Here is a 22490-nt window from a genome sequence, read left to right as displayed (position 1 = left end):
AGTTTGTCTGTATGCAGAGTTTGACAACAAGTACATTAGACAAAGATATTTCTGTGTTTTCGATTGATTCTGTCCCTCTCTCTCAAAAGTGTCTGTCTCAAATGATGCAGGACATTCACCTAAAGGTGGGAGGTTATCATATTGAATCGATTTCATGTTTTGTGCTGGAGGGCTTGCCTGCTCCTCTGGTGCTAGGTTTACCATGGTTAACCAAACATAATCCTACCATCGATTGGCAAGCAAGACAGATTCTTGATTGGAGTGATTACTGCATTGACAACTGTCTCAGCACGTCGCTTACTGTTGTAACTACTAAAATGTTACCTTCCTTTCTTTCCGATTTTTCTGATGTATTCTCTGAGAGTGGAATCCAGGAGTTGCCTCCTCATCGGGAGTATGATTGCCCCGTCAACCTTATTCCCGGAGTTAGATTGCCAAAGTCTCGGTTGTATAATCTTTCTGAACCCGAAAGAGTAGCCATGCGGGAGTATATCACCAAGAGTTTGGCTAAAGGTCATACTAGACCATCCAAATCACCAGTGGCTGCAGGGTTCTTCTTTGTTAAAAAAAAAAGGATGGAACTCTTAGGCCATGTTTGGACTTCCGTGAGCTGAATTGCATCACTGTCTGTGATCCCTATCCGCTTCCTTTGATCCCAGATTTATTCAAACAGATTGTCGGCGCCATGGTGTTCTCTAAATTGTATTTAAGGGTGGCATATAATCTGGTAAGAATCAAGTAAGGGGACGAATAGAAAACGGCCTTTAAAACTCCTGAGGGTCATTTTGAGAATCTGGTCATGCCTTTTGGTTTGACCTTGGTTTGACCAATGCTCCTGCTGTTTTTCAACACTTCATCAATGACATCTTTCATCATCTGGTGGGCAGGTTTGTGGTGGTTTATCTGGATGGTATTTTAATTTATTCCCCTGATATGGAGACATATAAGGATCACGTGAGACAGATCTTACAGATCCTAAGAGAGAATAAATTCTGGGGTACTTAAGTCCTGGGGTACTTACTCTCATTTCGGGTTTTCGTATGGATCCGGAAAAAGTCTGTGCTGTGTTGGACTGGGATCAACCTGAAGATCTAAAGGGACTCATGCGATTTTTGGGGTTCACCAACTTCTACCGTAAATTTATCTTGAATTTCCTCAACTGTTGTTAAACCATTAACTGATATGACTAAGAAAGACACAGCTTTCTCAGTCTGGTCTGAAGAAGCACTACATGCTTTTTCAGAAATAAAGGAATGTTTTGCTTCTGCTCCTATTCTGGTGCAACCTGATATGTCACAACCATTCATTGTGGAAGTTGACGCATCAGAGGTAGGAGTTGGAGCAGTCTTGTTGCAGGGTCCTTCTCCTAACAAATGGCGCACTTGTGCTTTTTTCTCTAAAAAACTATCCCAAAAAATTATGATGTAGGTAATAGAGAGTTGCTGGCCATTAAGTTGGCTTTTGAGGAATGGCGTAATTTGGTTGGAAGGAGCGATTCATCCCATTACGGTAATTACTGATCACAAAAATATGGCTTACCTGGAGTTGGCTAAACATCTGAACCCAAGGCAGGCCAGATGGTCGTTGTTTTTTACTAGATTTAATTTAATTCTCACTTATCGCCCGGGGATAAAAAATATCAAAACGGATGCTTTGTCACGTAGTTTTCCTAGGGGGGTGATTCGGAGGATCCTGGTCCGATATTGGCTGATGGGGTGGTTGTATACGCCCTTTATCCAGAACTTGAGGCAGAGGTGTTGGAGGCCCAGGGAGAGGCACCTGATTCCTGTCCTCCAGGGAAATTGTTTGTCCCTTCGGAACATCACGGTACTGTTCTTACCGAATACCCTGGGAGCAGATCCACTGTGGATCTCATTTCCTGGAGATTCTGGTGGCCAGGGTTACGTAAATATGTTAAGGGCTATGTGGCAGCTTGTGGGACTTGTGCGCGTGCCAAGGTGACTCATACTCGGCCTGGACTCATTTGTCCATGGACTTTATCACAGATTTGCCTAATTTGCCTAATTCCTCAGGGAAAACTGTGATTCTGGTGATTGTTGCTTCAGCAAGATGGCACACTTTATAGCATTATCAGGTTTACCTAATGCCAAAACTCTCGCTCAAGTGTTTATCGATAACATTGTGAAACTACACGGCATTCCCTCCGATGTGGTGTCTGATAGAGGGACTCAATTTGTTTCCAGATTCTGGAAGGCATTCTGTACTCGCCAGGGGGTCCAATTGTCCTTCTCTTTGGCCTTTCATCCTCAGTCGAACGGTCAGACTGAGCACACTTACCAGAATCTGGAGACTTATTTGAGATGTTTTGTCTCTGAGAATCAGGAAGAATGGTCTTCATTTTTGTCGTTGGCCGAGTTTGCCATAAATAACTGTAGACAGGAGTCCATCCTGTCTACGGTTCCATCCGCAGTTTGGCACATTTTCTGGTACTGAAACTTCTGGTATACCTGAAGAGGAAAGATTTTCCTCTTCATTTTCATCTATTTGGCAGAAGATTCAAATCAACTTAAAAAAAATGGGCAAAAAGTATAAACGTATGGCTGACAAAAGATGTATGAGTGGTCCGGACCTGAGAGCGGGCGATTCTGTGTGGCTGTCCACAAGAAACATTAAGTTGAAGGTACCCTCTTGGAAGTTGGGGCCAAGATTTATTGGGCCATACAAGATCTCTGCCATTATTAATCCGGTTGCTGTTCGTCTTGAACTTCTGCAGGCTTTAAAAATTCATAATCTGTTTCGCAGGTCATTGCTGAACAGATATGTCGAACCTGTTGAACTATCCTCTCTGCCACCCCCACCTGTCATGGTGGATGGTAATCTTTTCAGATTGCCAGGATACTGAACTCACATATTCTTTGTGGATCTCTTCACTATCTCGTGCACTGGAAGGGTTACGGTCCAGAGGAAAGAATGTGGGTTCCTGCGACCAACGTGAATTCCAGTCGCCTTGTAAAGGACTTTCACAGGGCGCATCCTGATAAGGTCGGTCCTGGGTGTCCGGAGGTCACCCGTAGAAGGGGGCTACTGTCACGGTCCCTCCCGTGACAGAGGTGAGAAGATCAGATAGACTTGCTGCACGTGAGGCTATCTGACAGGTCTCTCTGTTTTCCTCTTAGCATGTTGTTGTTTGGCAGGATCTCACATCTCCTCAGGTTCTGCTCAGTGATGAGGCTCTATTTAGGTCCGCCTCACACTGCTGACCATGCGGTTGATATTTCCTGTTGGAGTTGCTAGAGCTTGCTTGTTTTGGATCTCCTGCTTCTCCAGACATCCCAAAGCTAAGTGCTTGTTGCCTTTTCTGTTTGTTGTTCGCTGGTGTGTTTTGCTCTAGGCCTCACGGAGACGCGGGTTCCTTCATCTGGGAAAGAACCAGCTGTCTCGTCTCCTGCTACCTATCCTATGAATTGTCAGTTTCAGCAGGGCCTAGGTATACGGTGTATGAGCATTTCTACTATCAGGATCTGCACATACTGGCAGGAGTTAAGGAAAGGCCTAGGGATTTCTAGGAGGTCACCATCCCTCTTCCTTAGCTTTTGAGGCCAAGACTGTTGTCTATTTCTTTTGTGTGTATCTGGTGTTTTCCCCTTCCCCATTACCCTTGACAGGTGGCTGCTGTTACTGTGGTGCTGTGCCTGTGGTTTGGTGTAGCCCGGTGCCATGGGAGACTTAGTCTGACAGTAAAGGTGTTGCTGGGTTGAGCTTCATACATGTGTGTTCTGGCAGTGGTCATCGCGTGGTGCTGCACCATTTTAGATCAGAGACCCACACTAAGAGGTGGGTCACCTTGACGTTAGTAGGCTTATGCATTTTGATCAAAAAGTATACAAAGTATCTTATGTACCATTTAAAAATAAATTAACAAACAATTAGATCAATGCATAGCATGTGGTTGTGCAATCCATGCTTTTTCTTTTAGTAAAAAAATTAATTGCTCCTTTTTTCCCCATTTCTTTTGAGCATCAGTTGAGCTCAGTTTGTGTGTGTTCCATCAGTTTCCTTTATTTTTGATGTAAGATAAAGGTCTGTCTGCTGCAGACTAAAAAAATAACAAAAAATAACAAACATGACGGAAAGGAGCTTTCTGTTGTTCTTTTTGTTAACACTGAAGTCAATATTTGTATCCGTCATTCAGTCTGTCTTTTCTTTTCCTCCAACGGATCAGAAACACGGAAAACACAGTGCTCATGTGAACAAGCGCTTCAATGTAATCTTTGAGACTGGCACTGTATAGGCAGAATCTGGTTTGCAATACAGATACCCACTCCTAGAAGTACCTCTCATCTTGGTACAATCTCTTCAGAAGACCGTTCTTATTGCAAATTCTTATAAACATTTTTATGAATTATACAGGTCTGCGGTCGTCCAGCTGATACTTGAAAATGTCCCTCCCTCGCCAGCTAAGGGATGAAAGGTAAATGGTATATGACAGAAATGGATGATAAGATACAGCTTAAACGGAAAGTCCATCTTTTTATTACTGATCCAGTGCATCTAAAGTTAAGAAAATGAAGCAACTTTCCAAATAGTCAATTAAAAAATATCCAACCATTTTATGATTACAGCTCCTGTGTATATTTACGTGTCTCCATAATTACAGACTACAAACCCTGTTTGGTCTGATCCATCTCCTTTCCATGTGATCCCCTACTTCTTGCTAAATCAGATACAGGAAAAAAATTGAGTGAGGGCGTTTGCCAGGAGATGGGCGCGATTCAATAAGGTAGTACAACTTCAGGTGATGTGTAATTTATTGGCAAGGCGTTTTCCGTCTTCGAAATAGTGACTTTATCAGTCCTACTTCTTGCTAACCTACAAATGGTGGGGTGTAATGAAAAGATCAGATTACACAGGGTTGTTTCTAGTCTGCAACCATGGAAACACATAGCTCTGCAAAGGAGCTGTAGACAGAAAATGGTAAGGACATTTGCAACTCGCACAGTTTTTTCATATGTTTTACATTTTAGATACAATGGGGCAATAAAAGAGGTTGTTAATGTGGACCTAGCCTTTGAGATATATTCAAACTAGCTTTCAATTATACAATAAAATAGCATTTTAATGTTAGGGATTAGATATTGATTCTGGGGCACAATTGATAGATTTTCCTTTTTTTAATGCCTTTAATTTTATTTTTATTTTTAACCAACTAGTGTTTCCCAGTACACTAAGGATTACAGGGTGAAGGTTCATCAAATGATTGGCCCCCTGACAGCTACTATGCTGATCCTCAGAAACATAGGGTGGTGGAGACATTCGAAAATCATAACCTTGGACACCAAGAGAGCTTGTCCCACCATTGGTAGCCAATGTTAGTTCCAAGGAGTTTTCTCATCAAAGAGATTTCTATGGCTATAGAAGCCTATTAGCCAAGTATCACGTGTATGCTTATACAATGGAATAGGCTCTTACTAGTTAGTAGTTGACCTTTATTTTTCGGGTGCAGGTTAGACAATCGCTGTTTGAGGTCGTACAGGCATATTTATCATCTGTTATTCATTTATGTTTCTGATTTTTATGTCCTTTCTTTATTGTACTAGTGACTTTGAGCAGCTTCCAGAAGACGTTGCTGTGTCTGCCCATATTGCTGATATAGAGGAGAGAAGTGGTTTCTCAGTGTACTACGTAAGCAGATGTAAATGTATATGGCAAAATTATTACTAGGTTATTACCCCTTTCAATCTAAAAACATAGAATTTATACTGTCTGCTCCAGCATATACCATTAATGTCCTCTGAGGCTTGCACATATATCAAGAACGGGACTTTGTTAAGGACCGTAGGGAATGAAGAGGTGGCCACGCATGCACTGCTCTCTATTCATTGTCATGAGAATTCCAAATATAGCCAAACATGCTTATGTGGCTATTTTCGGAACTCTCATAGATGTGAATGGAGAGAACTGTGCATGTGTGGACACCTGAAGAAGTCCATGCAGCAGACCTAAAGCTGGATAGACCTGAGATATAGGCCAATGCGAGGACATTGTGCTGGGTGAAAAAAGGCTAAGAGACCACCACAAACATAAAGTGTATTCAAGAGTGGTAGGCCTTTTCATTCATACGATGATTAAAGTAGTTGTCTCACTTCAGCAAATGGCATTTATCATGTAGAGAAAGTTAATACAAGCCACTTTCTAATGTATTGTGATTGTCTATATTGCCGTCCATGGTGCAATCCAGCAGTGGTGGTCGTGCTTGCACATTATAGGAAAATTCAAATCATCCCCCTTTCCAAAAATAAAAATACACAATTTAAAAAAATAACATCATGGGCATTGCTGCGAGCAAAGACATCTCTACTATCAAAATATTTAAAAAAAACTTAACCCATATAGCGAATGGCGTAATGGAAAAAAACTAAAAATAGGCCATTTGCCGTTTTTTCATCACTTTACCTCCGCAAAACATTTAATAAAAAGTGATCAAAAAGTCATACAGACCCCAAAATGGTATTAGCAACCACACATCTCCGTAGGCATACCTATAAAAATGTTATGGGGGTCCGAATATGGCGATGACAAGAAGAAAAAAAAATATTTTCAAAAGCTTTTTTTTTTTCTGTATTAAAATGCAAGAAAAACTATACATGTGTGGTGGTGTGTGGCCATAATCGTACTGACCTGGATGAAGAGTACAAGTCAGTTTTACCACATAGTGAACGCCATAGGAACAAAACCTGCAAAACTGTGGCAGAATTGCTTTTTTTTTCAAATTCCACCTGATTTGGAATAGACCTCTCTACCAGCTAGAGATGAGCGAAGTTTTGAAAAATTCGACAAGAAATTTGATTCCTTCTAAATTAATTAGTTACAAATCAAGATAAATCTGGAATACCCAGGCAACTCTGCCTAATCATATTCATTCCACTTGGTGACCCAATCTTGAAGGTTTGAAAGTTAAAGTACCTTTACATCAGTAGATGATTGGTACCACTGAGGAACGAACGAGTTGTTTCTTGGTTTACTGAACGTTTCAACAGTGACCCTTTAGACATGCTGATTATCAATCACAAAATCGTAATTTCGATCGCATATTCTATCATTTGTATATCAGAGAGTTCCATTTGCACAAAGCAAACACACCCGTGGTGTAATTGTCTGTACCTCGTGTAAAGGTACTATGAGTTTCGCAGCAGTTAAACAAGATGCATGCAACGATTACATGCATCCTGCAGTCTACCTATGCTCTCTCTACAGTCTCAAAAAACTCTCCCTATGATCTCCCTGCATTGTCCCTGCACTCTCCAATATTCTTTTTTAAACTCTTTTCAGCAACACTGTCCCTAGCACATGAACGCTTGCCACCAGTGATGGCCAGTTTGCAGTGTTTGCCAGTGAACACATGCGGGCTGCCATCTTTAGTAAGGTTATACTTACCCGGCCGGCGATGCACAGGTAAGCCGTTTCCTGTGCCTGTGCCGTGAGCCGGTCTGAAATCAAATTCGGTCACCGGGAGCAGGCAGTTCTGAGAACAGCCAGCGGGGGCCTTCATCGGGCTGTTCTTGGACCTGCCTGCTCCCGGTGACCGCATTTGACTTCAGACCGGCTTGCGGCACAGGCACAGGCAAGAGCTTAACAGTGCATCGCCGGACGGGTGAGTTTAACCTTACTAAAGATGGCAGCCCGCATGTGTTCGCTGGCGAACACTGCGAACTGGCCATCACTGCTTGCCACGTCTCTCCCTATGCTCAGCTCACAGTGAAATGGCAGAGACCGCATGGGATGAGGCTTTGTGACATCACCAAGGGGAGGGTTGCTGACAGTGGATTGGCAGGCTGCACGGCATTATGAGTGATCTCGCGTTCCCAGGCTTCTTACTGTCACTGTGTAACCTGCGCACCTGCCAGTTTAGAAAAAAAAGATTTGCTACCACGAAGCGCGAGGAATTCAGATTCATGGCAAATATAAAATTTCCTAAATTTTGGATCAAATTCCACTTTGGATGCTTCGATTAGCTCAGCACTAGTACCAGCACATGCCTCTAGTTTAATAAGTGGCAGCCTCCTTTAGATTCTGCAGATTCTTAAAGAATCATTGACGCAAAGCTTCCAGAGCAGTTCCATATTATGGTCCATAGTAAGTGTACCAGTGTATAGCCTCTGTATGTAACAACCCTGCCATGTGCATTTTGTGGTTGCAAAGATAAGGAAAGCATGGTGTCACCTGGTAGGTGATTTCAATCTCATTACTATTGTTGAGAGAATAGAAATATCCAAAGTGGACTTCGATCTGAATTTTAGGGAAAATTCGATTAGCTGCAAAGCTGAAAAATAAATCAATTTTCAGCGAAATTGTGGTAAAACCAAAAAAATCATACTCACCTCATATATTTTACTGCCAAGAGGCCGCCATGGCCATCTTGATTGAAGATTCCGCATGACATCATCACATACTGCGCAAGATTTCACGCAGGATCTTCAATCAAGATGGCCGCGGCGGTGAATATATATACATATTTTTTTTAACTAATTGATTAACTCCTAAAAGTCCTCATTTTTCATCTTAGATGCCGTGGTCAGCAATGAGCATGGTATCTGAGGGGTTCAATGACGCAGTACGACGCAATCGCCATTCCCTGTCATTGTGCCAGCTATTAAGAAAAGAAATGCGCTTCATAACAGCCAAATCAAATTTTTGTAAGCTTTGCTCATCTCTACCCATTACTGTTTTCCCCAAGGCTGCTGGGTCACTGAAGGTCATTGTTTGTTGCTAAGTGAAGTTATTAGAGCTTGATCTTACACACAAGTGACCATGACCTTGGTGAGCAGTGCATCTCTGTCAGGTCATAAGCAATAATCCAAGTAGAAGCCTCATGAACTGAACACTTGAAAATATCATTATTAATGTAGAAATTATTAGCGATGATCTACCACTTTCCAGTTTGTTGAATTTTAATTTTTCAATTTTGTTTTTTTATCTAATATCACTTTCCAGACTTTTGTGATCGAGGTCAAAACAAAAGGTGGATCTAAGTATTTTATATACAGGAGATATAGCCAGTTCTTCACTCTGCACGCAAAGCTGGAAAACAATTATGGACCTGAGAATGGCATGGCACCTTATATTTGCACCTTTCCACCATTACCACGTAAGTGGCCTTGGTATTTTCTATGGTTTCAGAACATTCATTGAATGTCTAATTGAATCATTCCATCTCTTGGGAACTGACAGAGCAGTTCTTTGTTTTCTGGCAAACAGCTGTGGTCAGTGCCATCTGTACCTTTAGCCAATGACCTGCGTTCTTCTGGAGCCTAATTTAACATTGATTTGATGTGTTGGCTGTTAAGTGTGCTGTGCCCAGTGTAATCTTTCTCATAACCTTGTCTTGCAGAAAAGATTTATGTTGGGAACAAAAAGGAAATTGCTGAGAGCCGCATAACTCTCTTGAGTGCCTATATAAAGGTATAGTTTGTGCAATCCATTTCTGAACATGTCCCCTGCACAGTGTCCTCCAAACTAACCAATCATTTATGGGGGTTGTCTGGTAGAGAAACCTCACTTTCAAATTCATTTTTAGAAAATTCTACAATGGGTTAATAGAGGGGCCCTCATCTATTAGCCAGAATGGAGAATGGCTACAAAGATGGTTTTATGGTATGGAGGACTCAGGACGCTATTGTATTGCATGGACAGCCCATTGATTTCAGTGGATGCAATATAATGCATCATTTCCTTTGTGATGGCACTGTCAGATTTTCTGGTCATTGAGGTTCCTGGGAAAGGATACCATACAGCCAGCTTATCATTGCGAGACCCTTATAACATATAAAGTTATTTTTTTTTAAAAAGGAGAACCCCTTTACGTTTCACACAGAACATTTGTAGAATGGATGGTCCAGGGGGTGGACACACACTACCTGTAGACAAGGAGGCCCAGGGCTAAGTAAAATAATAATACTACAGTCTGGTTGATCACACATCATGGTCTACACTCTCATCTGTGTCTTCCATTTGGCCTCTAAAGGACGCCTGTCGATTTTTCTTCCAGGAGAAAATAGTTGTCTTACGTTTGGCACATAGATATGATTTCTGGGGAGCTAAGAATGAGAAGGTGTATGGCTAACACCCCACTATTATCAAATTATCAACTAGAAAACAAGCAAAGGTCTACATAAAATGTTGGAGACCAAGTGGCTGCAACAGAGCCACTGGAGAGATGGGACCCTGCCCTAGTTGGACTTCCATATTCTTTGCTATTGGGTGACAAGAACCTATGTAGGAACTGTAAAGGTTGACCCAAGAAATCGTTTAAAAAAATGGTGATGGAGAGGGGGGAAAAAAAATCACCAGGTCTTTTTGTCAATATAATAAGGGAGCTATGATGCAGTGATAGCATACTGTACAGGGGCCTCTGTCAGTGACTGCCCCTGATAAATGAGGGTAGGGGTATCATGTGACTTTATTAACTAGCGCAGTATATTCATAAAAGTACTTAATCAGTCTCTAAATATACTTGATGGAAAATCATCAGCAGAATTATATCATTCACCTTGCTGTGGTGATGTAGAGTTGCCTCTTTATCGCTGGCTCAGACATTACCGTACTAGGGGGATGAACGAACCCATACAATTAGGAGGGGGGATAGGTATTCCGCCATGTTTCTTGGTATGTATTTCTTCATTTCTCCACCCTCGCCACTTTCTGATTTTTATGGGCTTTATTTTTTTAGCAGACTAGAGGTATTAAAACTTTTCTTTTTTGCATTTCCTATCAATAATTCCTTTGTCCAAAATGGCTGCTACCAGAGATCAATGGATTGTATGAAAATGTAGACTTATTATTGGTTTAAAGGGAATCTGTCACCAGGAGATTCGCTGTTAAACCAGACACAATGCCCTGTAGGCTAGCTCAGCTGAATGTAATGATACCTTTCCCTTAGTGATCTGTTGCTTACTTTATTCTGGGTACAAAAATACTTGCAATTCATATGCAAATTAGCATTTAAGTGCACTGAGGGCGGGCCCAAGCCTGTCTGTGCAGCATGGCTCCTACAGCTTCCCCTTCCAGTTCTCCCACTCCTTCTTTAATGACAGGGCCAGCTTTCCATAGTCATCTCCCTTGGTCCTGTCAATCAAAGAGAGGGAGGGGCTGGTAGAGGAAGCAGAATGAGCAAGGTTGCACAGAGAGGCTTGGGCCCAACCTCGGTGCACTTAACTACACATTTGCATATAGATTAAAAGTGTTTTTTCTCCAGAATGAAAGGAGCAACAGATTGCTAAGTGACTCATAGACAAGTATGGCGCTGCATTTGGATAAAAAAAAAAAACAGAGCAATAAAGTTTGTTGTAAAGGTTTCCACAACCACGTCTGAAAAGCCTTGCATTATCTATCTCATGTCTGCTCTACAGGCGCTTCTGAATTTACCTACCTGGATTCTATTAGATGAAGACCTTCGTTTGTTCTTCCACCAAACAGCAGATGACAGTGTGAGAATACCTCGAGCCTTGCGCAGGTTACGTCCACCTACCCGAAAAATGTATGAATTTCATTGTAAACTGCATATTTAGCATATCAGGTCTTTTTAAATAACTATGGTAGGGATAGAGTGAGGGTCCACAAGCTAGGGTTAGCGATGACATCATAACAGACACAGTGACATCATTTAAAGCAAATATGTACCCATAATAGGCTGTCCCAATAAGGGGAGGTCTGTTGTACTGTCAATCTAGCGCAGATTTCATAATTGTAAGTACTCTCCCCCACCCCCTCATTTACAGTTGTAGCCGAGCTAAACTTGGTGGTTAACGCTTTAAAGGGGTTGTCCCACAAAAAGTATTCTATGGTTTACAAACCAACACCTAGATCTGAATACTTTTGTAATTGCATGTAATTAAAAATTTAACATAGCCACTAAGTTATTCAATAAAGTGTATCTGTATAGCGCCACCTACTGTTTGTCTTTTTCTTATTTATTTGTCCTGCTCACTGAGAAGGCTGCGCATGCTCAGTTTCATCCTTCAACTGCGTCCTGAGCTGTGATAGGGAGAGCTGAGACACGCCCCCCTGAGCTGTGATAGGGAGAGCTGAGACACGCCCCCTTAGCTGCAGCAGAAAAGACACTCCCCTTGAGCTTTCAGCTTCATATAAAATGAACAGAGCAATGAATGTGGAGATCTCTGGATTCATGTGAGGTACAGGGCTGGTTCTAGCTTTGTTAGAAATAGGTCATTATGTACTATATGATTTCTGATTTTAATTTTTACATTAGTTATGGGGGACGGATCTGTTTTCTATTGTGTTTTCTATTGAACCGTCCCCATTGACTTGCATTGTGGGTCATGACAGATCCTTTTTGCTACGCATCCCATGACAGATAGAAAACCGCAGCATGCTGCAGTATGCTCTCCGGCATGGGAACGCAACCAAATGGAACGGAAAGCTTTTTGGAGCATTCACTTCTGTTCAGTTCAGTTTTGTCCCCATTGACAATGAATGGGGACAAAACGTGAAGCTGTCAGCTACACAGGGGGTGCTGCCATGCCATGCCTGCCGGCACTGAGTCCAGGCATTGTACTGTGTTAGAGATGTGATCTAGGACCTTAGATGACATAATCACCACGTGACCAGTAACCTAGCAATATTACTGGTCACATGGCTATGAGGTCATCACAGGTCCTACCAGGAGTGTTGCAGTTGAAGTTTGCCTTAAAGGGGTTGTCCCACTTTGCTGTTTCAATCTTACCAGCAGTAGATGTCCTGATAACTTCCTGCTTCTCAGGCAGTTGAGTGAAGGCCACGCCTCCTCATGACTCACCCTCAGAGCTCAGTCCGTGCTCGTTCATGTGGATGAGTCATCCACATGGAGCCTGCAGAGTATGTAAAGCCCCTCCCCCTGCTGGGGAATCACTCAGTGACCACTGACCAATGCTAGTGAACTAATGGAGTAACTTGTGGCTGTCCTGCATTCTAATACACTTACACATAAAACCTGTGTTACAAACCCATTCTGTGCAGCAAAAACAATAAATCACTACAGCATAAATGCATGTTAGCTAGTAGCCATATGATCTGTGCTAGATATAGATAGATATATTCACTGACTTATTACCCAGCTTTCCCGGTGTACAATATTATTACAGACTTATTACCCAGCTTTCCCGGTGTACAATATTATCACTGACTTATTACCCAGCTTTCCCGGTATCAGATATTATCACTGACTTATTACCCAGCTTTCCCGGTATCAGATATTATCACTGACTTATTACCCAGCTTTCCCGGTATCAGATATTATCACTGACTTATTACCCAGCTTTCCCGGTGTACAATATTATCACTGACTTATTACCCAGCTTTCCCGGTGTACAATATTGTACACCGGGAAAGCTGGGTAATAAGTCAGTGATAATATTGTTCACCGGGAAAGCTGGGTAATAAGTCTGTAATAATATTGTACACCGGGAAAGCTGGGTAATAAGTCAGTGATAATATCTGATACCGGGAAAGCTGGGTAATAAGTCAGTGATAATATCTGATACCAGGAAAGCTGGGTAATAAGTCTTATAGACTTATTACCCAGCTTTCCCGGTGTCTGATATTATCACTGACCTATTACCCAGCTTATATGGAACTCGGCCACATATCAGTGTATTACCCTATCTCTTCACCATTCTTTATATGACATATATTGATAATCCCCACCTCACCAATCACTGAGAATGTACCAGCGCATACCTAGCTCTGCTACATATCCATTTTATGTCAGTCCTACACCTGTACTATCTCTCCACCATTCTTTATATGCCATATATTGATAATCCCCACCTCACCAATCACTGAGAATGTACCAGCGCATACCTAGCTCTGCTACATATCCATTTTATGTCAGTCCTACACCTGTACTATCTCTCCACCATTCTTTATATGCCATATATTGATAATCCCCACCTCACCAATCACTGAGAATGTACCAGCGCATACCTAGCTCTGCTACATATCCCTGTTATCTCAGTCCTACACCTGTACTATCTCTCCACCATTCTTTATATGCCATATATTGATAATCCCCACCTCTTCGATCACTGAGAATGTACCAGCGCATACCTAGCTCTGCTACATATCCCTGTTATCTCAGTCCTACACCTGTACTATCTCTCCACCATTCTTTATATGCCATATATTGATAATCCCCACCTCACCAATCACTGAGAATGTACCAGCGCATACCTAGCTCTGCTACATATCCATTTTATGTCAGTCCTACACCTGTACTATCTCTCCACCATTCTTTATATGCCATATATTGATAATCCCCACCTCACCAATCACTGAGAATGTACCAGCGCATACCTAGCTCTGCTACATATCCCTGTTATCTCAGTCCTACACCTGTACTATCTCTCCACCATTCTTTATATGCCATATATTGATAATCCCCACCTCTTCGATCACTGAGAATGTACCAGCGCATACCTAGCTCTGCTACATATCCCTGTTATCTCAGTCCTACACCTGTACTATCTCTCCACCATTCTTTATATGCCATATATTGATAATCCCCACCTCTTCGATCACTGAGAATGTACCAGCGCATACCTAGCTCTGCTACATATCCCTGTTATCTCAGTCCTACACCTGTACTATCTCTCCACCATTCTTTATATGCCATATATTGATAATCCCCACCTCACCAATCACTGAGAATGTACCAGCGCATACCTAGCTCTGCTACATATCCATTTTATGTCAGTCCTACACCTGTACTATCTCTCCACCATTCTTTATATGCCATATATTGATAATCCCCACCTCACCAATCACTGAGAATGTACCAGCGCATACCTAGCTCTGCTACATATCCCTGTTATCTCAGTCCTACACCTGTACTATCTCTCCACCATTCTTTATATGCCATATATTGATAATCCCCACCTCTTCGATCACTGAGAATGTACCAGCGCATACCTAGCTCTGCTACATATCCCTGTTATCTCAGTCCTACACCTGTACTATCTCTCCACCATTCTTTATATGCCATATATTGATAATCCCCACCTCACCGATCACTCAGAATGTACCTGCGCATACCTAGCTCTGCTACATATCCCTGTTATCTCAGTCCTACACCTGTAATATCTCTCCACCATTCTTTATATGACATATATTGATAATCCCCACCTCTTCGATCACTGAGAATGTACCAGCGCATACCTAGCTCTGCTACATATCCCTGTTATCCCTGCTGTCCATAGATATAATATAGTTGCCCCCAGTCTGCATAAAATTCATATAGTTGCCCCCAGTGTCCATTCATATAATATAGTTGCCCCCAGTCTGCATAAAATTCATATAGTTGCCCCCAGTGTCCATTCATATAATATAGTTGCCCCCAGTCTGCATAAAATTCATATAGTTGCCCCCAGTGTCCATACATAGCATACAGTTGCCCCCAGGTGTCCATATATAGCATAGAGTTGCCCCCAGGTGTCCATACATAGCATAGAGTTGCCCCCAGGTGTCCATACATAGCATACAGTTGCCCCCAGGTGTCCATATATAGCATAGAGTTGCCCCCAGGTGTCCATAGATAGCATAGAGTTGCCCCCAGGTGTCCATACATAGCATACAGTTGCCCCCAGGTGTCTATATATAGCATAGAGTTGCCCCCAGGTGTCCATAGATAGCATAGAGTTGCCCCCAGGTGTCCATACATAGCATACAGTTGCCCCCAGGTGTCCATACATAGCATACAGTTGCCCCCAGGTGTCCATATATAGCATAGAGTTGCCCCCAGGTGTCCATACATAGCATAGAGTTGCCCCCAGGTGTCCATAGATAGCATAGAGTTGCCCCCAGGTGTCCATACATAGCATAGAGTTGCCCCCAGGTGTCCATATATAGCATAGAGTTGCCCCCAGGTGTCCATATATAGCATATAGTTGCCCCCCAGGTGTTGCCCAGTATTCAATAATCGTTGGTGGATTAGTGGGCCAGTAGATATTATACTTACCTTTTAGGAAATAGTATCCCGTTCCTCTGACGTCCGTCCGCTCACTCCGCTGACTCGCCCGAACTGTTCGGATGCCCACGCATGCGCAGCTCTATCTCAGACGCGCTGGATATACTGCGCATGCGCGGACGTGCGCGTTCTCGTAATACTGAAGAGGCTGGCCGATGAATGTCTTCGGCTGTGGTGCGCAGGCGCGGCATATGGATGCGGCCGGCGAGATGAGGCCGTATCCATGGGAGACAATAATAAACAAAGGGTTCTCATAGAACCTTTTTTAGGACGAATGCGAACTTTTTGAAAATGACATATATAGGAGGATATGTTCAGTGGGGGGAAATGAATTAGTTAAACCCTATTTAATGAAGTGGGACAACCCCTTTAATTGTGGAGCTTTTTTTGTGAAGATTACATCAGAAAAAGGTGACAGGGGATGTTATGCTAATATCCTGTAAACTACTGTATAGTGGGGTGCTGTATACTGTGTGGAGGCCTGTATACTGTGGGGTGGCTGTATACTGTGGGGGGCATGTATACTGTGGGGGACTGTATACTGTGGGGGGCCTGTATACTGTGGGGGGCCTGTATACTGTGGGGGGGGGGCTGTAAACTGTGGGGGGCCTGTATACTGTGGGGGCCTGCATACTGTGGGGGGCCTGTATACTGTGTGGGGGGCTGTATACTGTGTGGGGGGTGTATAGTGTGGGGGGGTGTATAGTGTGGGGGGGGGCTGTATACTGTGTGGGGAGCCTGTATAGTGTGGGGGGCTGTATACTGTGTGGGAGCCTGTATAGTGTGGGGGGGGGCCGTATACTGTGTGGGTGCCTGTGTAGTGTGGGGGTCTGTATACTGTGTGGGGGGCTGTATACTGTGTGGAGGGCTGTATACTGTTTGGGGGCAGTATACTGTGGGGGGCCTGTATAGTGTGGGGGCCTGTATAGTGTGGGGGGCTGTATACTGTGTGGGGGCCTGTGTAGTGTGGGGGGGCTGTATACTGTGTGGGGTCTGTATACTGTGTGGGGGGCAGTATACTGTGGGGGTCTGTATAGTGTGGGGGGCCTGTATAGTGTGGGGGCCTGTATACTGTGGGGGGCCTGTATAGTGTGAGGGGCTGTATACTGTATACTGTGGGTGCTGTATATTGTGGAGTGCTATACTGCTGTACTGTATACTGTGGGGGTCTGTATACTGTGGGTGCTGTATAGTGTGGAGTGCAATACTGCTGTACTGTATAGTGTGGGGGGCTGTATTGTGTATAGTTTGGGGTGCTGTATACGGTGAGGTGCTCTACTGTATACTGTGAGGTGTTGTATACTGTGGGGTGCTGTATACTGTGGGCTGCTATACTGCTCTACTATATACTGTGGGGTGCTATACTGCATGCTGTGTGGTGCTGTATACTACAGGGTGCTATACTGCATACTGTGGGGTGCTGGGGTGCGCCGAGCCCTGGTCTCCTTCCTGCAGAGCGGTGCCCACTTCCAGCCTGAGCCCAGAGCACTGATCCTGAGCTGCTGGAGTCTTTAGAACTGGAAGTATTTAAAGTCACTCACTGTACTCTACCAGATGTGTGGATTTTGTGTGTGTGTGTTGTGGAGGGCGTGATTGCTTGCTAAGGTGTGGGAAGGCGGGATCGAGGGGGCCCAAGTACATTTTTGCCCAGGGTCCAATCAATATTAAAGACGGCCCTGCCTATGACAGATCTCAATTCTGGAAAATAGAAATGCTAGTGTAAAAGTAGCCTTATCACGGTCAATTTTAGCTTGACTACATCTGTACATGTATACACACGCTGGTGAGGGGAAGAAGAGGAGATGGGGGAGCACTTCCCTCTTGTAGTATTATTATTGTTATTTTTCTTATATAGCAGTGACATATTCCGCAGCGCTTTACAGATATTATCATCACTTACTGTCCCCAAGGGAGATTACAATCTAAGTTCCCTCTCAGTATGTCTTTGGAGTGTGGGAGGAAACTGGAGGAAACCCACACAAACACAGGGAGAACATACAAACTCCTTGCAGATGTTTTTCTTGGTCAGATCCAAACCTAGGACCCCACTGCTACCCACTGAGCCACCGTGCTGCCCAAACTCTTTGCTTGGTAAAATCGACCAACTCGAGTTATAAGGGTACAGCACTCTGTAATATATACTGTCATTTGTAGCTGTGTGAATCTGAAGGTGTAAGAAGAGTCTGTATTATTTTTCAGTATAATCCCATGGAGTAATCTGTATATATATTTTTTTTCTGGCAGTAAGAAGAACTCCCAGCACATTTCAGATATGGAGCGACCCCGGGCGGAGGTAATACAGTTATATGGAGAAAATGGTCATCTCACAGAGGGAAGAGTCTACCGTATTTTTCGCCCCATAAGACGCACTCCCCCCCCCCCAAGAGTGCGATGCTGCAGCATTGCAGACTGCAATGTATCAGCTGGACGGGGGAGGGAGGAGGGGCCGGTGTCATGCAAATGTGACGGGCGGTGCGGTCACTGTACTACGGCCCCGCCGCTCACTCACTTCCTTAATGCCTAAACCTTTTATAATAATAGCTTTCCTTGAAGTTCCGATCCCCAGCCCCATCTGTACTACTTACTAAATGTCCTGTAGCAGGCAGAGCAGGGCGGGCGGCCGGCCGTAACTCACTGACGTCACGTGCCTGCGCCGCCTACTTCATTCATAAAGTAGGCGGCGCAGGCACATGACGTCAGTGAGTTCCGGCCGGCCGCCCGCCCGCCCTTCTCTGCCTGCTACAGGACATTTAGTAAGTAGTACAGATGGGGCTGGGGATCGGAACTTCAATGAAAGCTATTATTATAAAAAGTTTAGGCAATAAAGCAGTGAGTGAGCGGCGGGGCCGGAGTACAGTGACCGCACCGGCCCCTCCGCATTTGCATGACACCGGCCCCTCCCACAGGTTTAGCTCCGGTATATTAGGGCATCTGTGGATGCCACTATTATGGGGTGGGGGATATGTGAATGGCACTGTTATGGGGGGGGGGGTGATCTGTGGATGCCACTATTATGGGGGGGGGGATATGTGGATGGCACTGTTATGGGGTGGGGGATCTGTGGGTGACACATATATAGCATTGCCATCCACAGATCCACCCCCATAACAGTGCCATCCACAGATCACTCCCCCATAACAGTGCCATCCACAGATCACCCCCCATAACAGTGGCATCCACAGATCACCCCCATAACAGTGGCATCCACAGATCACCCCCATAACAGTGCCATCCACAGATCACCCCCCATAACAGTGCCATCCACAGATCACCCCCCCATAACAGTGCCATCCACAGATCACCCCCCATAACAGTGCCATCCACAGATCACCCCCATAACAGTGCCATCCACAGATCCCCCCCATAACAGTGCCATCCACAGATCCCCATAACAGTGCCCCCTCAGATCCCCCCATAACAGTGCCATCCACAGATCCCCCATAACAGTGCCATCCACACAGCCCCCCATAACAGTGCCACCCACAGATCCCCCCATAACAGAGCCATCCACAGATCCCCCATAGTAGTGTCATGCACAGACCACCATTAGTTCAAAACCCATCAAAAGCACACCTTTTGGTTAAGAATATATTTTTTCTTATTTTCCTCCTCAAAAACCGTCTTATATATATATATAATACTGTATATTCAAATCATCAATTCTGTTATACAAGTCTGGGATTACCTATACATCTAGAAGGGAAGTTCACCTCTAGGGTAAATGCACACGTTCAGGATTTATGTGCTGAGAATCCGCACTGAAATCCGCAGGTGTTTACAGGGAAATCCGTGCGGACAATCTGCATCAATTGGTGCAGATTTACATGCAGATTTACATGCAGATTTGATGCAGATTCGGTGCAGATTTTACTCTTCCCGTTGAAAATCCAGTCAGAAAAAATAAAATAAATTGACATGCTGCTGATTTTAAAATCCGCACCTCAGGTCAAAATCCGCACGCAAATCCGCACTGAAAATCTGCATGCTTTCCTGATCGTGTGCATTTAGCCTTACATGCAGATTTGATGCATATCTGGTGCTGATTTTCCGCATGCTGATTTTAATCTCCCCAATGAATTGAATAGAGAAAATCCGGACAGGAAAAATTAAATAAATTGACTTGCTGCAGATTTTAAAATCCTCACTGTAGGTCAAAATCCGCACAGAAAAATCTGCATCGTGTACATGAGGATTTCAAATTCTTATAGAACACAATGTACATGACCTACGGTGCGGATTTTCCGCACTTAAATCCGAACGCAATCCTGATCGTGTGCAATTAGCCCCAGCGTCATCACTTCACCCGATCTGCACTGCTGCATTCCTTAATAAGAGGAATCCAATATGGCTGATTACCATACACTTTCAACAATCCAGTTTTAATGGTTTAATGTTGTACATACCATGGTCTCCAGGAACTGCTGTAGACAGTCTTGGCACTGTGCTAGGGATTGCGGCCGCTCAATATAATGAGCAGACTAATGTATTTATAGAGAGGGGCTCAGAGCTAAACGTCTCTTTTCCTATAATAGGCTGATATAATTCTGTCCGTGTGATGTATGTATTCAGATAAATTAGAGATCTGATTATATTTATATGTAAATGAGATGAAGTCATAGAGTGAGCGGGGGGCGGGGGGGGGGGGGATATCTTATCATTATGAGTAGCAAAGGTCAAAATTAGTTATTGTATGCCCCACATACTTACGCTAGGTGCCTGGTAAAGTAAGTGGTATAATGTATTGAATGGATATGATGTTTTTTTTTGTTTATTTTATTTTTCTGTTGAGTTTTCTGGATAAATACATTTTAAAATACACCTGAATGACACTCACTACTAACTCAATCAGGCAAACTCTGGTTACGGTATAACATGACATTACAGCATAACCTTACAGACATTAGGGAATAGCCTAGGAAAAGTGATTTGTCACTTTTAAACCAGACACATTACCTTGTAGAACTAGCTCAGCTGCCGTGTAACCAAACCCTTAAAGGGGTTGTCAGGGTTCACAGCTGAACTCAGACATATCCCAATTTTCACCCAGGCAGCCACCTGCTGTATCGCGCAGGGCAAGGGCTTTTTTGTTTGCAAACCTTCACTGGTAGGCAGAGGCTTCCACCTAGCAGTGTTGCCGGTGACTTCACCGTTTTACAGGCTAGGGCAGTGCTAAAGCCCGCCCATTAGTGCCGGTGACATCACCGGGCTCACTGCTAGGCGGAAGCCATGGGGATCCCAGTAATTCACTGTATCTCCAAAAAAAGGGCAAAAAGAGCATCAGAGGGATTCCCTGCCTAGGACTCACCTCTGTTAGCCAGAAAGCTGGAAAGTGATACAAAGAATTACTCTCCCACTGGAGGACCTCGCTCCTCGATGCATTACTTGGATGGCAATAAAACAAATTGAATCCAGCGCCACATAAAATATGCTTTTAATCGACTTCCATAAAATCCAGACATCAAACAGGACAAGTTGCTGTGACGCTTTTCAGGCTATTACATCTTTAGCCCTTCATCAAGACCTTGGAGGGCACATTGTTTTCAGTGCTTCTGTGCAGTACTTCATTTCACCTGCAGTGTTGGCAGAATGCTCAGCCATTATTCTTAAGTTCTCCATACCGGTGCACGCTCTGCTCACAGTTGGTAGAGTGGAGTAAGCCACTGCAAGAGACCTCTGGCAGCTACTTATCTCTCGTGAGAAGAAAGACCATCATCTGTTTGAGGAAAGTCATCCAGTCCCATCAAACTAGGCGGGTTCAACTGATTTTGCTTTTACAAGCAGCCTCGATTCACATCCGCATTTTGTCATGGATTTTGTAGCCATGAATTTCACCCTAAGCATTGTAAAGAGTGAAATTTGCTGAGAGAATTGACATTAAACCTGCACCAGATGTCACTCTCTGCATGGGTCAGATTTTTTTAAAATCCCATCCACTTTGCTGCTACTGTAAAATGCTGCGGATTTTCCACTGCAAATCCGGATGGACAATCTGTAGTGTATCTGATGTGTTTGAACATATTCTAATAGCTCATTTACAGTCGAATAGTGAATAAGTCATTTTCCATAAGTATTACCCCAATAATTAAAGGTGTTGTGTCACTTCAGCAAGTGGCATTTATCATGTAGAGAAAGTCAATAAAAAACTGCTTGTTTCCATAGTTACGACCACCCTGCAATCCATCAGCGGTGGCCATGCCTGCTATAGAAAAAAGTGCCGGCCTCTCTTTTGGCCAGAACCATATAGGCTGGTGCTTTTTTTTTATAGTGTGCAAGCACGGCCACCGCTGATGGATTGTACAGTCGTGGCCAAAAGTTTTGAGAATGACACAAATATTAGTTTTCACAAAGTTTGCTGCTAAACTGCTTTTAGATCTTTGTTTCAGTTGTTTCTGTGATGTAGTGAAATATAATTGCACGCACTTCATACGTTTCAAAGGCTTTTATCGACAATTACATGACATTTATGCAAAGAGTCACTATTTGCAGTGTTGGCCCTGCTATATATGTGTCACCC

General features: G+C 43.6%; 1 protein-coding gene across 1 annotated transcript in view; it reads left to right on the top strand.

Moving 5' to 3' along the window:
* NCF4 (neutrophil cytosolic factor 4) overlaps window positions 1-22490 on the top strand; it is a 51569-nt gene that overhangs the window by 9467 nt on the left and 19612 nt on the right. Inside the window, exons 2-7 of the mRNA XM_044300905.1 lie at window positions 4372-4432; window positions 5559-5643; window positions 8953-9106; window positions 9350-9420; window positions 11367-11494; window positions 18221-18269. Of these exons, the coding sequence (XP_044156840.1) occupies window positions 4401-4432; window positions 5559-5643; window positions 8953-9106; window positions 9350-9420; window positions 11367-11494; window positions 18221-18269 (519 nt within the window). The 5' untranslated portion in view covers window positions 4372-4400. The remainder of the gene's footprint in view (window positions 1-4371; window positions 4433-5558; window positions 5644-8952; window positions 9107-9349; window positions 9421-11366; window positions 11495-18220; window positions 18270-22490) is intronic.

The sequence above is a fragment of the Bufo gargarizans genome, chromosome 7 (genome assembly GCF_014858855.1).
Source record: "Bufo gargarizans isolate SCDJY-AF-19 chromosome 7, ASM1485885v1, whole genome shotgun sequence".
In the NCBI taxonomy this organism is placed as follows: domain Eukaryota; kingdom Metazoa; phylum Chordata; class Amphibia; order Anura; family Bufonidae; genus Bufo; species Bufo gargarizans.
Note: the sequence above shows the minus strand (reverse complement) of the source record. Positions and strands in the feature narration are given on the sequence as shown.